The sequence below is a fragment of the Lolium rigidum genome, chromosome 1 (assembly GCF_022539505.1).
Source record: "Lolium rigidum isolate FL_2022 chromosome 1, APGP_CSIRO_Lrig_0.1, whole genome shotgun sequence".
NCBI lineage: Eukaryota > Viridiplantae > Streptophyta > Magnoliopsida > Poales > Poaceae > Lolium > Lolium rigidum.
Genome location: NC_061508.1, coordinates 352,096,490 through 352,114,587, shown reverse-complemented (window position 1 = coordinate 352,114,587; position 18,098 = coordinate 352,096,490). Strand labels below are relative to the sequence as shown.

The 18,098-nt window shown below is 41.3% G+C and overlaps 1 protein-coding gene across 2 annotated transcripts; it reads left to right on the top strand.

Moving 5' to 3' along the window:
- The first annotated feature begins 10,881 nt into the window (after positions 1-10,881).
- Positions 10,882-16,014, top strand: LOC124701929 (serine/arginine-rich splicing factor SR45a-like). Of its 2 annotated transcripts, none has more exons than XM_047234041.1 (7): positions 10,882-10,902; positions 11,002-11,021; positions 11,961-12,110; positions 14,218-14,320; positions 14,397-14,546; positions 15,086-15,131; positions 15,420-16,014. In XM_047234041.1, exons 1-7 carry the CDS (start codon positions 10,900-10,902, stop codon positions 15,794-15,796), a joined length of 849 nt encoding a protein of 282 aa, XP_047089997.1. In that variant the 5' UTR covers positions 10,882-10,899; the 3' UTR covers positions 15,797-16,014. The 2 variants fall into 2 exon arrangements, with proteins under 2 accessions (XP_047089997.1, XP_047089988.1); XM_047234032.1 differs by having other exon boundaries at positions 14,215-14,320.
- The last annotated feature ends 2,084 nt before the right edge of the window (positions 16,015-18,098 follow it).

The window sequence follows — 18,098 nt, the reverse complement described above, 5'->3', positions numbered from 1 at the left end:
TTTTAGTCCCCCAAGCATTGAGGAGAAAATTTTCTTTTATGATTACAATATGCCTCCTATATATGATGATAGCCACTTTGTTGAATTTGCTCCCACTACAACTAATAAAATTGATTATGCTTACGTGAAGAGTAATAATTTTATGCATGAGACTCATGATAAGAATGCTTTATGTGATAGTTAAATTGTTGAGTTTGCTCATGATGCTACTGAAAATTATTATGAGAGAGGAAAATATGGTTGTAGAAATTTTCATGTTACTAAAACACCTCTCTATGTGCTGAAATTTTTGAAGCTACACTTGTTTTATCTTCCTATGCTTGTTACTTTGCTCTTCATGAACTTGTTTATTTACAAGATTCCTATGCATAGGAAGCATTTTAGACTTAAATGTGTTTTGAATTTGCCTCTTGATGCTCTCTTTTGCTTCAAATACTATTTCTTGCGAGTGCATCATTAAAACTGCTTGAGCCCATCTTAACGGCTATAAAGAAAGAACTTCTTGGGAGATAACCCATGTGTTATTTTGCTACAGTATTTTTGTTTTATATTTGAGTCTTGGAAGTTGTTTACTACTGTAGCAACCTATCCTTATCTTAGTTTTGAGTTTTGTTGTGCCAAGTAAAGTCTTTGATAGTAAAGTAAGTACTAGATTTGGATTACTGCGCAGTTCCAGATTTCTTTGCTGTCACGAATCTGGGTCTACCTCCCTGTAGGTAGCTCAGAAAATTAAGCCAATTTACGAGCATGATCCTCAGATATGTACGCAACTTTCATTCAATTTGAGAATTTTCATTTGAGCAAGTCTGGTGGCCTAATAAAATCCATCTTTACGGACTGTTCTGTTTTGACAGATTCTGTCTTTTATTTCGCATTGCCTCTTTTGCTATGTTGGATGAATTTCTTTGATCCATTAATGTCCAGTAGCTTTATGCAATGTCCAGAAGTGTTAAGAATGATTGTGTCACCTCTGAACATGTGAATTTTTATTATGCACTAACCCTCTAATGAGTTGTTTCGAGTTTGGTGTGGAGGAAGTTTTCAAGGATCAAGAGAGGAGTATGATGCAATATGATCAAGGAGAGTGAAAGCTCTAAGCTTGGGGATGCCCCGGTGGTTCACCCCTGCATATTCTAAGAAGACTCAAGCGTCTAAGCTTGGGGATGCCCAAGGCATCCCCTTCTTCATCGACAACATTATCAGGTTCCTCCCCTGAAACTATATTTTTATTCCGTCACATCTTATGCACTTTGCTTGGAGCGTCTGTTTGTTTTTGTTTTTTTGTTTTTTTTGAATAAAATGGATCCTAGCATTCACTTTATGGGAGAGAGACACGCTCCGCTGTAGCATATGGACAAATATGTCCTTAGGCTCTACTCATAGTATTCATGGCGAAGTTCTTCTTCGTTAAATTGTTATATGGTTGGAATTGGAAAATGCTACATGTAGTAACTCTAAAATGTCTTGGATAATTTGATACTTGGCAATTGTTGTGCTCATGTTTAAGCTCTTGCATCATATGCTTTGCACCCATTAATGAAGAAATACTTAGAGCTTGTTAATTTGGTTTGCATATTTGGTTTCTCTAGAGTCTAGATAACATCTAGTATTGAGTTTTGAACAACAAGGAAGACGGTATGGAGTCTTATAATGTTTACCATATGTCTTTTATGTGAGTTTTGATGTACCGTTCATCCTTGTGTTTGTTTCAAATAACCTTGCTAGCCTAAACCTTGTATCGAGAGGGAATACTTCTCATGCATCCAAAATACTTGAGCCAACCACTATGCCATTTGTGTCCACCATACCTACCTACTACATGGTATTTATCCGCCATTCCAAAGTAAATTGCTTGAGTGCTACCTTTAAAATTCCATCATTCACCTTTGCAATATATAGCTCATGGGACAAATAGCTTAAAAACTATTGTGGTATTGAATATGTACTTATGCACTTTATCTCTTATTAAGTTGCTTGTTGTGCGATAACCATGTTTCGGGGACGCCATCAACTATTCTTTGTTGAATATCATGTGAGTTGCTATGCATGTCCGTCTTGTCTCGAAGCAAGAGAGATCTACCACCTTCATGGTTGGAGCATGCATATTGTTAGAGAAGAACTTTGGGCCGCTAACTAAAGCCATGATTCATGGTGGAAGTTTCAGTTTGGACATATATCCTCAATCTCATATGAGAATAATAATTGTTGCCACATGCTTATGCATTGAAGAGGAGTCCATTATCTGTTGTCCATGTTGTCCCGGTATGGATGTCTAAGTTGAGAATAATCAAAAGCGAGAAATCCAAAATGCGAGCTTTCTCCTTAGACCTTTGTACAGGCGGCATGGAGGTACCCCATTGTGACACTTGGTCAAAACATGTGCATTGCAAAGATCCGGTAGTCCAAGTTAATTAGGACAAGGTGCGGGCACTATTAGTATACTACGCATGAGACTTGCAACTTGTAAGATATAATGTACATAACTCATATGCTTTATTACTACCGTTGACAAAATTGTTTCATGTTTTCAAAATAAAAGCTCTAGCACAAATATAGCAATCGATGCTTTCCTCTTTGAAGGACCATTCTCTTTACTTTTATGTTGAGTCGGTTCACCTATCTCTCTCCACCTCAAGAAGCAAACACTTGTGTGAACTGTGCATTGATTCCTACATACTTGCATATTGTACTTGTTATATTACTCTATGTTGACTATTATCCATGAGATATACATGTTACAAGTTGAAAGCAACCGCTGAAACTTAATCTTCCTTTGTGTTGCTTCAATACCTTTACTTTGATTTATTGCTTTATGAGTTAACTCTTATGCAAGACTTATTAATACTTGTCTTGAAGTACTATTCATGAAAAGTCTTTGCTTTATGATTCACTTGTTTACTCATGTCATTACCATTGTTTTGATCGCTGCATTCACTACATATGTTTACAAATAGTATGATCAAGGTTATGATGGCATATCACTTCAGAAATTATCTTTGTTATCGTTTTACCTCGCTCGGGACGAGCGAGAACTAAGCTTGGGGATGCTTGATACGTCTCCGACGTATCGATAATTTCTTATGTTCTATGCCATATTATTGATGATACCTACATGTTTTATGCACACTTTATGTCATATTCGTGCATTTTCTGGAACTAACCTATTAACAAGATGCCGAAGTGCCGGTTCTCGTCTTCTGCTGTTTTTGGTTTCGAAATCCTAGTAACGAAATATTCTCGGAATTGGACGAAACGAAGACCCAGGGGCCTATTTTTCCACGGAGCTTCCAGAAGACCGAAGAACATACGAAGTGGGGCCACGAGGTGGCGACACCACAAGGCGGCGCGGCCAAGGGGGGGCCCGCGCCGCCCTATGGTGTGGCCCCCTCGTCAGGCCCCCGACTCTGCCCTTCCGCCTACTTAAAGCCTCCGTCGCGAAACCCCTGATGCGAAAAACCACGATACGGAAAACCTTACTGAGACGCCGCCGCCGCCGATCCCATCTCGGGGGATTCGGAGATCTCCTCCGGCACCATGCCGGAGAGGGGATTCATCTCCCGGAGGACTCTACACCGCCATGGTCGCCTCCGGAGTGATGAGTGAGTAGTTCACCCCCGGACTATGGGTCCATAGCAGTAGCTAGATGGTTGTCTTCTCCTCATTGTGCTTCATTGTTGGATCTTGTGAGCTGCCTAACATGATCAAGATCATCTATCCGTAATACTCTATGTTGTGTTTGTCGGGATCCGATGGATAGAGAATACCATGTCATGTTAATTATCAAGTTATTACATATGTGTTGTTTATGATCTTGCATGCTCTCCGTTACTAGTAGAGGCTGCGGCCAAGTTTTTACTTTTAACTCCAAGAGGGAGTATTTATGCTCGATAGTGGGTTCATGCCTCGCATTGACACCGGGACAGTGACGAGTAAAGTTCTAAGGTTGTGTTGTGCTGTTGCCACTAGGGATAAAACATTGGCGCTATGTCCGAGGATGTAGTTGCTGATTACATTACGCACCATACTTAATGCAATTGTCTGTTGTTAGCAACTTAATAATGGAGGGGGTTCGGATGATAACCTGATGGTGGACTTTTTAGGCATAGATGCAGTTGGATGGCGGTCTATGTACTTTGTCGTAATGCCCAATTAAATCTCACTATACTTATCATGTCATGTATGTGCATTGTTATGCCCTCTCTATTTGTCAATTGCCCGACTGTAATTTGTTCACCCAACATGCTTTTATCTTATGGGAGAGACACCTCTAGTGAACTGTGGACCCCGGTCCATTCTTTTAATACTAAAATACAAATCTGCTCGCAATAATTGTTTTTACTTGTTTTCTCTCGCAAACAATCATCTTCCACACAATACGGTTAATCCTTTGTTACAGCAAGCCGGTGAGATTGACAACCTCACTGTTTCGTTGGGGCAAAGTACTTTGGTTGTGTTGTGCGGGTTCCACGTTGGCGCCGGAATCTCCGGTGTTGCGCCGCACTACATCCCGCCGCCATCAACCTTCAACGTGCTTCTTGGCTCCTCCTGGTTCGATAAACCTTGGTTTCTTTCTGAGGGAAAACTTGCTGCTGTGCACATCATACCTTCCTCTTGGGGTTGCCCAACGAACGTGTGAAATACACGCCATCAGGTGCCACCCTGGGGTGCCCCACTGGTCATCCCCAGGTGCTCCCAGGTGCCTCGTCGAAAAATAGGACCAACGGTATAATTTTTGTGAATTTTTGAAAACTTTGAAAAATGCACATTTCTGGGTATTAAGTTTATTATTACTGGCCAGGAAATTTTTTGAAATCTCCAATTAACTAAGGAACTTTGCAAATTAAAAGTGCTACAGCAAGTAGAGTAAGTGGAGGAAGAAAGAGATGTTGTTTACCTCCTCTATGCATATAAAAGGTATTTGTTAACAAGGTTGATCAAGTCTTGCCACCAAATAAATTTTACATAGCATAAGAAGAAATAAACCTCAAATCAATCATGTTACCTTGTATTGTATTGATATGGATCCAATCACAAGAGTTTGATATTCTTCTTTAGGCTCATATATTGGACAATCAATAGTTCCCACTTTGATAGTTCTCACATTAGAAATTGTATTAACTCCACATGCTTTTTCAATCCTCTTGGGGAAATAGACGGTGTGCTCCTTATCATCAACATTGAAAGTAACCTTTCCTTTATTGCAATCAATAACAGCCCCTGCGGTGTTAAGAAAAGGTCTCCCAAGAATAATAGACATATTATCATCTTCGAGCATTTCCAACACAACAAAATCAGTTAATATCAAGCGATTATTAGTAACTTGAACAGGAACATCCTCACATATACCAACAGGAATAGCGAGTAGATTTATCAGCCATTTGCAAAGATATATCAAGTAGGTATCAACTTATCTAAGTAAAGTCTCTTATAAAGAGAAAAAGGCATAACACTAACACCGGCTCCCAAGTCACATAGAGCGAGTTTTAACATAATTATTCTTAATAGAACAAGGAATAGTAGGTATACACGGGTCGCCCAACTTCTTTGGAACTTTGCCATTGAAAGAGTAATTAGCAAGCATAGTGGAAATTTCCTCATTGGGGATTTTCCTTTTGTTAGTAACAATATCTTTCATATACTTTGAATAAGGAGGCAATTTAATAGCATCAGTCAAAGGGATTTGCAAGAACAAAGGTTTCATCCAATCACAAAATTTATTATAGTGTTCTTCTTCCTTTGATTTTAGTTTCTTAGCAGGAAAAGGCATTTGCTTTTGCACCCAAGGTTCCCTTTCATTACCATGTTTCTTAGCAATAAAATCTTCTTTAATATACTTTTTATTTTTATCTTGCTTTTCAGGTTCATCTTCAACCTCTTCTTTATCGTAAATATCATTCTTATCATTACCATTATTATTATCATGTTCATTACCACTTTCGAGTTTCAGCATCGGAAATAGAAATACTATTAGGATCATTAACGAGTTCGGAGGATTCTACAACATTTTTATGTTTCTTCTTCTTTTTCTTAGAAGGAGCTCTAGGTTCAATGCGTTGAGAATCTTGTTCAATTCTTTTGGGATGCCCTTCAGGATATAGAGGATCCTGGATAGAGACACCACCTCGAGTTGTTACTTCATAAGCATGTTTCTCTTTAGAATTATTTTGTAATAAGTCATTTTGCACTTTAGTGAGTTGATCAATTTGAGTTTGAACCATTTGAAAATGTTTAACAAGCATCTTAACATCATTGGAGGTTCTCTCCACAATATCATGCAAATTGCTAATAGCTTGAGAATTTTCCATTAGATGATTCTCTACTCTCATATTAAAATTTTCTTGCTTAACAATATAATTATCAAACTCATCTAAGCATTGTGCGGGAGGTTTTGAATACGGAATATCTTCCCTAGTAAAGCGTTGAAGCGAGTTTACCTCAATCATGGATGAAGGGGGAATTATCTCACATATATCTTCTATGGGAGGTAGATTCTTCACATCTTCAGATTTAATACCTTTCTCCTTGAGAGACTTCTTGGCTTCCCTCATATCTTCATCATTCAATTTAATTAAACCCCTCTTCTTCAATATTGGCGTTGGAGTTGGTTCGAGGCGTAGTCCAATCATCATGATTCCGGCCTATTTTAGCCAATAATTCTTCAGACTTCGTCCGGAGTTCTTTTCCTGAAAACACAACCGAGCACAACTATCCAGGTATGCCCTAGACTCAATGGTTAGTCCACTATAAAATATATCAAGTAGATCATTCTTTTCTAAATCATGTCCAGGTCGAGCTCTGATAAGAGAACAAAATCTTGCCCAAGCCTCAGGCAATTTCTCTTCATCTCCCTGGTCAAATCTATAAATTCTCTGTAAAGCAATATATTGAGCACTAGCAGGAAAGTATTTTCGAAAGAAAACATCACGTAAATCAGTTGGATTTTTAATAGAACCAGGAGGCAAATTATTATACCAAGTTTTAGCATCATCCTTTAATGAGAAAGGAAAAAATTTAGCGACAAAGTAAGTACGCATCTTGATATCATCAGAAAACAAACTACTCATAGAAGAAAGTTCAATCATGTGTTCTACAACACTTTCTTTTTAAGTACCACAAAAGGGTGCTTTCTCTACAATAGCTATATGAGATAGATCAAGAGAAAAATCATAATCTTTATCCTTAATGCATATAGGAGATGTGGCAAATTTAGGATCAGGAGATAACTTATGTCTAACGAGTATATTGTGTGAGAAACTTTTTAATTTTACTTGCATCAGCAGTAGCATTGCATCTATTAATAAGATCATCATTAAGCTCCACATAATCTTCATCAGGATCATCACTAGAATAATCAAGTTCGGGTGAACTAACAGGTGTAGTAGCATCAGGAGTTTCAGCATTTTCAATTTGTCTAGACCTAGCAATTGTAGCATCTAGAAAGGATCCCAATGAACCACTATCATCAAGCACAAGCAGAAATATTATCAATATTATGAGAGTTTTCAGATTCAGCTAGAAGTACCCAGCATGTGAAGCATGTGGTGGTGAAACAAGTTTATCAATCACAGATGGTGAATCAAGAGCAGCAGAGGTACTCAGAGTTGTACCTTTTCTTGTAGTGGATGGTAATATGGCGATTTTAGGATGGAGTTTTACCCATGATGGAGAATTTGCAGCGAACAATATCAATCCAAGTGAATTCCAAATAAAGCTATGCTCCCCGGCAACGGCGCTAGAAAACAGTCTTGATAACCCACAAGTATAGGGGATCGCGACGAGTCTTCGCGGGTAGTAAAACCCAATTTATTGATTCGACACAAGGGGAGACAAAGAATACTTGAAAGCCTTAACAGCGGAGTTGTCAATCCAGCTGCACTGAAACGGACTTGCTCGCAAGAGTTTATCGATAGTAACGCTTTATAGCAATAGCAGTAGTAAAATAACAACGACAGAGTAACGAAACGAGCAGCAGTGATTATAGTAAACAGCAGGATTAAAATACTGTAGGCACGGGGACGGATAACGGGCGTTGCATGGATGAGAGAAACTCATGTAACAATTAAGCAGGGTATTTGCAGATAATAATAAAACGGTGTCCAAGTACAAAGCAATCAATAGGCATGTATTCCAATTATAGTCGTACGTGCTCGCAATGAGAAACTTGCACAACATCTTTTGTCCTACCAGCCGGTGGCAGCCGGGCCTCAAGGGAATCTACTGGATATTAAGGTACTCCTTTTAATAGAGTACCGGAGCAAAGCATTAACACTCCGTGAACACATGTGATCCTCACATCACTACCATCCCCTCCGGTTGTCCCGATTTCTATCACTTCGGGGCCATTGGTTCCGGACAGAGTGACATGTGTATACAACTTGCGGGTAAGACCATAAACAATGAATATCATGATGAAACAATAACATGTTCGGATCCGAGATCATGGCACTCGAGCCCTAGTGACAAGCATTAAGCATAACAAGTTGCAACAATATCATCAAAGTACCAATTACGGACACTAGGCACTATGCCCTAACAATCTTACACTATTACATGACCAATCTCATCCAATCCCTACCATCCCCTTCAGCCTACAGCGGGGGAATTACTCACACATGGATGGGGGAAACATGGCTGGTCGATGGAGAGGCGTCGGTGGTGATGATGGCGATGATCTCCTCCAATTCCCCGTCCCGGCGGAGTGCCAGAACGGAGACTTCTGGCTCCCGAGACGGAGTTTCGCGATGTGGCGGCGTTCTGGAGGGTTTCTGGCGACTTCAACTTCTCCCCGTGTGTTTTTAGGTCGAGGGCGATAAGTAGTCCGAAGGAGGGCGTCGGAGGCCGGCCGAGGGGGCCACACGCTAGGGCCGCGCGCCCTCCCGGGTCGCGCCGCCCTAGGGGTGTGGGGCCCTCGGGCCTCCACCGACTTGCCCTTCCGGCTCCGTGAGTCTTCCGGGAAAATAGGGCCTTCGTATAAATTCCGAGGTTTTTCCCGAAAGTTGGATTTCGCACAAAATCGAGACACCAGAACAGTTCTGCTGAAAACAGCGTTAGTCCGTGTTAGTTGCATCCAAAACACACAAATTAGAGGCAAAACAATAGCAAAAGTGTTCGGGAAAGTAGATACGTTTTGGACGTATCATCCCGCAGGTCGTCGTTGAACGCTTGCTCGTCCTCCAGCAGCAGGGCAACCATCTCATCGTCGCTGTCCATGGCTAAAGCAAAATCAATGGTTAAAATTGCGCCGAGGCAGACGGCGCAACAAACAGCGGCCAATCGCGCCTACCCGGCAAGTCGTCGAGCACCTTCGTGCGCGGAGGTGGGGCGGATTTGACGGCGCGTTCGGGACGCGCTGGCGACGCGGCGGCGGCGGCACGACCGGCGGGAGCCCCAGCCGCGACAACGGTGCCGACTCTCAGCAGAGATCAGACGCCCAAACGGCCGGGAAATCCAGCGGCGGCGGCGGGGTGGGAGGCGCGGGAAGGAAGGAGCGACGAGAAAAGAGGCGCGAACCAACGGTTTATGCAAATAGTCGCCGACATGTGGGAGCCCGCCTCGCTTTTCGTTGTGTCCGACGTCCCCGGAGCGTCCCCTGTGGGACGGGGACGGGCTCGGGGCGCCGGACACCGTATGAGAGGCGCGCCGGACAAAAAGGGCTTTGGGGGACGCGGCTGGAACGCATTTTTCGTCCGGCGCGCCCCAAATCCCTTTGGGGGACGCTTTGGGGGACGCGACTGGAGATGCTCTAACGACCAATGAAACCCTCACCATTCATGATTCATATGCTCCATATCGTCCTCATCATCTTTCTGATCTTCGTCTACACCCACCTCTTCTTCCTTGTAATCTTCATCATCATCAACGTCGTCATCATCCGAGGAAAGCATATCAACGTCATCCATGTAAGAAGAGCCATCGAAATCGCTGCCCATGCCCCGGATGATGAAAGGATTTGTATCAGGCTTCATAAAGTAAAATTCATATGTCAAAACTGTATCATCAAACACATATTCGTCTCTGCATAAAGAAGCAAAAGTACAAACAAATACGGAAATACTGAAGTTCCCAACCCTGTTCCAAAATCGTTATTTGCAAGTAGGACATCTACAACTGATAGCTTGAGTACACGACAAAGTGGACAAAAAGAGGCAATAACTACACCAAATATTGCTTTCTCATGTGTAAAATTGCCCCTTCATATTTAGCAATTTGTAATGAAAATGACTGACTATTTTCTAGTATCTCATAGTCGTACTGCAAACAAAAGCACCTTTCTGATTTCTTGACAAATTTAAATTGAAGATATGAAGCAAGGAATCACACTTGACTTCACTACAAAATCATATAGCACAAACATATCTGGAGCAAAGTAAACAAAATATTCAAGTGTTATGTATTAGTTTAGAAGTCCAGAAAAATCCTACCTAACATGTTACACCAAATTTGACAATCTGTGTAACCAAACTATGAAAACAATCATCATAGAAAAAATGATAATAAAAAAACAAAACATAACAATCCACAATCCATGTGTAATACGCAATATTTGAGTGAAGGGATGAAGCCTGCTACCCGCATGGGTAGCTACGCACTTATGTATTATACCAATATTCAAGCCATATTAACTTGTTTTAGCTACTAGAACTTGAAATTCTTGTGTGCAAAAATGGTTTCCTTTTGGGCCTGATCCGTGCCTGTCGCGGCCCAGCACGGCCCAGACCACCTCGCTCCCTCCACCGCTGCACAAAATCGAAACCCATTTGAGCTCCAGCGCAACCAGACCGACCGGGAGAAGGAGGCTGGAAAGGGACGGAGCGCAGCCAAACCCTAGCCGCGACCCGCCGGAACCCACCGGGAGCTCCGCCGCCGCCGCCGCCGCCGCCGTCGCCCCCGCATCGCGCCATGGTAACCCCCCTCCTCCTCCCGTTCGCTGTTGTCGCTCCCGAACCCGTCGTCGCGTTGATCTCCGTACTGACGTCCGCCGTGCTGCTCCTCTTTTCGCAGGCCGACTCCCCGCGCCGCAGGTAATGGCGATCCTCCCCCCTCCCCCGCCCTCTCGCTCTCCCCGATCCCGTGCCTGGTTCGAGTTCTTCTCGCTGCGTTGGTCGCCGGCTCTGATCTGGGTCCAGTGACGCCGCCTAGAACGTACCTTCAGTTTAGGTGATGGACTTCTGTCGGTAGATCCAGGGAAATACGGGCCGTACGGCGATTTGTGTTGTGTGCGACCTACCTGTGGATCTTGTTGACTTGCGTGTTGTTAGATGTCACACTGGCCCCTGGTACGGGAGCACGATTGAGGTGGTTCCGTATCGCTGTGCTGTGCAGCCCTTGTAATTCGACAGCTTGTTAGGATTCGTTGCCCACTATTTCACCTGGAAAACATTTTCACTATTAGTTTGCCAGTAACCTTCAGAGTGTTAAGTGTTTACTAGTTACAAACTTAAATAAAACGGCGTAACAAGTATTTGATTGAAGTTCAAGCTGAGCTAGTTTTGTCTGAAATGTGGATGATCGACTAGATCTGTCTAATTGAGGTTATCAAGAGTTTTTATGCGATGCTGATGGATGCTTGTTTCATGAGTCAACGTAGAGAGCTAAGCCTGGCCTTATTTTCCGTACTGTTTGTGTTCCCTCTTTCTGTATCTCGTAATATGGTTATTCAGGTCGAGATATTTCTACCATTGAAATTTCATACTAAGTTAATCAATTGGCTATGGCCGCCGAACGCAAAAAATAAATAAATATATGCAGACACCCGAGAACTATTTTATCAGCATTTCATATTGTTGTCTTTAAACTTGCATGTTACATCAAAGTTATGGTTGTGCTCTGTTATCCAGTGTGCTATGTTCTCTTTAGCCAACCAGCACGCTACTGTGGGATAAAGTCAAAAACAAGAGAAATTCTTTGTCACAATTATTAGGTCCATATTTAACACTTTATGGAAAATGTCTTACTGTCAGGTACACAAGGTCCTCAAGGTCCCCTTCTCCATACAAGGGACGCCAAAAGGCAATGTCAAGGTCAAGGTCACCTGTAGCTCGATCCCAATCTAGATCTCCATCGCCTGATCCTAGATCTCAGGCAAGGTCAAGATCGAGAAGCCCTGGGAGGTGTGAATTCTTCCTACATCTTATTTGCTAATACTGCTTGTACTCCATTTATTCTGCATGTTGTGTTTCTCACAACAAAAACTAAATAAAAGATTACCATGCACTCTTGCAATATCGTAGACAACATGTTCTTGCCGTTGAGAGTTATGCTCACAATAGTAAGTTTATCTGGTAATACTAACTGTACAGTTGCGGTGTAAAACTTCATGTGATCTTTTGTAGGATAAAAGCATTTATATAAATTTTGGAATAGTTGGTTATCTGGTTGTAGTGGCTGATAGTGTTGGGGTAGTTAAATTACTTGCTAGTCATACACACTATGACACTAGTTCTAACAGGTAACAGCTGTGACATTCAAAATCACTTTATGGTTCTATGGTACTCCCTCCTTGCCATAATATGGAGTGCATTGGTTTCTGCGAAAGTCAAACTTCACTAACTTTGACAAAGTTTATTGAGAAAATTATCTGTATCTAAAATGCATAATGTATACCATATCAAAATATGCTTTACGATGAATATGACGGTCTGTTTGGATGTTTGTATTAAAGCTAGGTATTAGACATTCGGGTGACGTGGGTGCCGAATGCCAGGGTTGAGGCTGTTTGGCTGGTTTGGATATTCGCCGGTGTATTCGGCCTCGATATCGAGTAGCAGGTCCAAACGGCAAAAATCGAGGAGGCCCGATGTCTAGGCTAACCCCTCGACATCGTGAGGTATTCGGGGCTGCGTACCGCTTCGAGACACACCGCGCACACCGCTCGACGCGCCTCGCAGGCAGGACTGGAGACCAAGCAGTGGCACGGGCCAGCAGCACAGGCAGTCCGATCTCCTTGTCGAGATTGGGTGCTGGGCACGGCCCGCGTCTTTGGCCTTCTGCCACGTTGTCCTCCTTCTTTTCTCTCTGTAGGTGCGGGAGTAGACTCAACCGAGCTCCAGCATCCAGCGCAGTTTCTGCCTAAGACGACAAGACCAAGCTGGGGCACAAGATCGATGCACTGACGGCTGAGGCTAATATGCATCCAATCTCGTATACTCAATCTTGCGTGTTCTTGTACCAGTCAATCAAATTCAGTCTTGAACCTAACAGCTGCAGAAATTAAACTCAATGGCCACCATCTAGTATCGAAGGGAAATTGTTTCCATTATTTACAAAAGGAGAAATGTCAAGTGACCTATAATATACTTGCAGATCAGAAAAACAAGCACCGCAGCTGAACAGATCAATATGTAGTATGAATGTATGATAGACACCGCACACACACAGCTCTCATTTGTACAACGCCTGTAACTTGTAAATATATGCCTGCATAGTACTTTCAGCAATTAATAAATAATATATCTTAAATGCTGCCTAAATATATTCAGATGTTATATGAAAATATGCTCAGATGCTAAATAGAAAAAAACATCATAATAATTGTAGTCTCATATAAATGCAATTTCTTGCTTTGACCATCCAAACAACATTTGGCATTCAACCTCAATATCAAGTCTAGGTTTAAAATAACCAAACATCCAAACAGAAATATTTGCATTCAATCTCAATATCAATACACTAAGATATTGACATTCAAGCCAATATAATGTCAAGTCTGTGAATGCAAACATCCAAACGGACCGTGAGGGTATTGATTTGAGATTCTAAATGTTGGTAATTTTTGGTATAAACTTGGTCAAAGTTTACACGGTTTAACTTATAAAAAACTTATAAGCACTATATTTTGGCATAGACGGGAGTAGTAAGTAGCTAATGGCATAATGGCTAATGATCACTAAACTTGTTGTGTGAAGCTATATGAGATATTGCTATATTAAAAATGCATTCTAGATTCTAATATCCCTTGCAATAGGGAAATGGAATTCCATCCATGGAACTAAAGTAGTGTATATAATTTGTAAATTTCCGTAATCTGAAGTTTTTGTGGTATGGCAAATTGGCAATATAACAACATTTTGAAATGCGTGAGATAAGGAACATGAAGTACACTTTTTTTCTGAATGTGGCATATGCTTCAAAAACCTGTTAACATCTTACTTAGAAAAGTCACTAGTAACAATTTGTTCATATGTAATTTGTACGTGCTTAATATGTTTCTTATAGCAGGGAGCCTGAAGCCGTGAATCATGGAAATACTCTGTACATAACTGGACTTTCGTCTAGAGTGACTGATAAAGAACTTAGAGAGTACTTCAATAAGGAAGGAAAGGTTAGTTTACTTGGGTGATATAACACATATTTCCTGTTCCTCTGAAGTGCAAAGTTATGACATCTGCTATTTGTAGGTGGTTTCTTGCCATGTTGTTCTTGAACCCCATACTCGTGTTTCTCGTGGATTTGCCTTCATCACCATGGACACTGTTGAGGATGCTGAACGCTGCATCAAATATCTTAACCAGTCTGAAATGCAAGGCCGAAACATCACTGTTGAAAAGGTAATTGTTTATGCATCCACATGGGTTGTCGTCTTGTTTTTTCAGATGCAGCGTAATATTTCATGTGTGTTGACCTGGAGGTTTTTTGGTTATTATTCAGAAGAGATTGTGCAAGCTATGTGCCAGCAATCAAGATGCTGAGTTCATCAATTTCAACTTTAGCTCATACAGCTTGATCAATGGGCAGCCCAAAGGGTTACTATGCAACACCAGATTCATCACAACAACTAAACATAGCAAACTTTCAACTAAATCTCAGCATTCACCTTCAACTCCAATTCAACTAATCAACGGGCATTTCCAAATCATTAGTCAAGATGTGTGGTGACATATGCATAGCAATGTCGGATGCCTGCTAGTTGGAGTTTGTGCTCTTCATTACCTATTTGCTCCTTGGTCCATTAATGCAGGGTGTGTATCCACTGATCGTAAGGGAACCTCAGAATTACCTACACAATCCAGCATGATACTTTATTTTTCTACCTTATATAACTTGGAACTTGATATCGTACTGATTGTTGTTCTGATGATTATTTCAGTCTCGCCGAGGTCGCCCAAGGACACCAACTCCTGGAAGTTACCTAGGTATGAGAGGTAGCCAAGCTTCTGGTATACATTGTCGGATAGTAGTTACCCTTGAGTTTACGCCATACCGTCTAAATCTTATCTCAGTCCTCTTCTTTTCTTTGCCTTTTCTTATATTGCACTTATATGCCATGTAAGTATATGTCTTGTTATTTACAGCTTGCAGTTTACTTTCCTTGGATAGGACACGATTCCTTATTTTCAATTCTATTGTGCTTATATGAGATCTCTACATATGCTTTGATGTTTACAACAACTTAAAGCTTACTTCCAATTTTCCTTTGACAGGCCATCGCTACGAGCGTAGAGAGATGCAGCGTGGTGGTGGTGGCAGATTCCGCAGAGGCGGCTATGGTGGCCGTGATGACTACTATGGCGGCAACAGCTACCGCAGGTCTCCACCTCCCATGTACTCGTCCTACAGGGACACCCGAGACTACCCTCCCTACAGGGATGCCCGGGACTACTCGCCACCCCCTAGGGATGGCCGAGACTACTATGACAGCAGGGGTGGCGGTCGGGGCTACTCGCCTCAACGTTCTCCCCCTCCTTACGGTGGCAGGGCCAGAAGGGAGCGGTCTAGGTCGCTTCCTTACTCCCCATACCGGATGCCTGAGAGAGGCTATGGTAGCCGCCGGGCTGGGGGCGGTGGCTACGACAGGTGAGTTCTGTGCCATTGGGTGTTGGTAGAGGCCTGATGTTGATCAAGTTGGATGGATGACATTCTGTTGGTGATGCTAGATGGGTGTAGTTGTACTATCTTGGAACGATATATTCAGGATTTTCCCCGATGTTTGTACTGGCACCAAGTTTGTAACTTATGAAATGATCCTACCAAGGACCTGAGATGTTATATTCAGCATCTTTGAACTGTTTGGAATCATGGTATCTGGCATATCCCATAAATTTCCCTGGAACGTGTGAAGCCAAGGGGTGGAATATTCAGGCCTTGTTCGGTACATGTCGTTTTGCGAGAATTAGGCCTTGTTTGGTAGTGGAGTATTTGTGAGGATTAGTGGGGATAATCTCCTAGGTGATTGGGTGAAACCTTCACCTTCATCCAATCCCCTTTAATCCCCAGAAGACCCCATCCCTAATCCCCATTTTTGAAGAACTTCCGTTTGGTGTGCAGGGATTGGTGCACAACAGCAATGGCAATCAGCGAGGCAAATGGACAAACGTTAGTATAGATTCAATTTTTATGTCATAGGCCACACTCAATTTTTATGTCTGCAACTCTGAACTGAAACATACTTGAGGTTGAGCATACGCTAAAAGTGACAATAGTATGGCCTCAAGCAGTACATAAGTTTGATCAAGTCGTGAATATTCTTGAAATAAACCATAGACCACATGGCAGCACATGTACGGTTCTGAACTAACGTTACAGGCAATCTTAGTAGATGATCATTCTGAATGCTTGTGAATCCATCCACTACTTCATCTCGGCTGAATATCTTCTTGTTGTGCAATTACGCCAAATTGAACCATTCATGTATAAGTATAACACATTAGAAAAGGAGGCAGTCTAACATGGAGGTCTTAACACTATGCCTGGAATTTAGCCAGGTACTCATTCAAGAGAAAAAGGAGCGAATATGATAGTTGTGCAAGGACCTTAGAAAAGCATATACATACAACATTTGTGTATGTTCCTAGTTTTACTTCTAACAAATAATAAGAATGAAAAATGCCACCGTTTAAATATGTGCTGTGTGAGCTAAAAATCAAACCGGCCTGTAATTTAGGACCTACATTGTTTAGTACTCCCTTTGTCCCAAAATATAAGCCGTTAAGATTAGTTAAAAATTAACATTTCTTAAGTTTAACCAAATTTATACAAAAAATATGAACATTTAAAATACTAAATCAATACCAATAGATTCAACATTTAAAATACTAAACTTTCTCAGTGTATTCATTGAACATTATACATATGGATTTTTTTTTTTTAAAAATATTTGGTCCAACTGAGTAAGATTTAACTTTTAGCGAATCTTACACGTCTTACATTTTGAGACAGAGTGAGTATTAAAATGAATCGGAAGAGTTTTGGTATTGCAAGTCAATCTCGAAATCAGGACCAACAGTTTGACTCAAAGAAATACCCGATAGATCCTAAGAGTTTGATGGTTTTGGTCGACATGTGATGCTGGGTAATGGCGATTTCAGACAACGGTACGGCGAATCGTTTCTTTCCTCTACCTGCCTCGGTTGCCGCTTCTGAATTTTGGTCGATGCGTGTAGTGGAGAAAGAATAAAGTGGTCCAAACTTGATCATTTGAAAAGGAAAAATTGGTTCAAATTTGACTCCACCGAAGGGGAGAACTTTCAGTTGGATAGGCCTTCCGGATGTATGCTACACCGAATTTTGGAATTCATAATGTACCATTTCAATAATTATGTATATACAAGGGCACAAGGTATATTTACTCAGAACTTGCAAGATATGCAGAAATGAATTTATAATTAATGCCTAAGATTTTGCCATGTCCCTATATGAAAACACCAACACACTACCATGAATGATGCAATAAATATACTCCATCCGAGTCATATTAATTACTTGCCACTAGTATGGATGTAGCTAGAAGTAAAATATGTCTAGATACATCTATATTAATAGAAAATAGTTAATACCAAAGATTTTACCATGTCCCTATATGAAAACACCAACACACTACCATGAATGATGCAATAAATATACTCCATCCGAGTCATATTAATTACTTGCCACTAATATGGATGTAGCTAGAAGTAAAATATATCTAGATGCATCTATATTAATAGCAACTAGTATGAGTCGGAGGGAGTAGTATACTATCTATCAACGTTATGCGAACATTAACTCAGTATATCTTTCGCATTAACTCAGTATATCTGTATAAATGAAAAGAAAATTGTACGCAGATTTTATCATGTCTCCCTATAAATACATGTAAACGAAGCAGCTTATTTGCAAGCAGT

Coding starts and splice junctions, on each gene's coding strand:
- LOC124701929 (XM_047234032.1), top strand. Junction 14,321..14,396: donor ACTTCAATAAGGAAGGAAAG/GTTAGTTTACTT, acceptor TGCTATTTGTAG/GTGGTTTCTTGCCATGTTGT. Junction 14,547..15,085: donor GAAACATCACTGTTGAAAAG/GTAATTGTTTAT, acceptor TGATTATTTCAG/TCTCGCCGAGGTCGCCCAAG.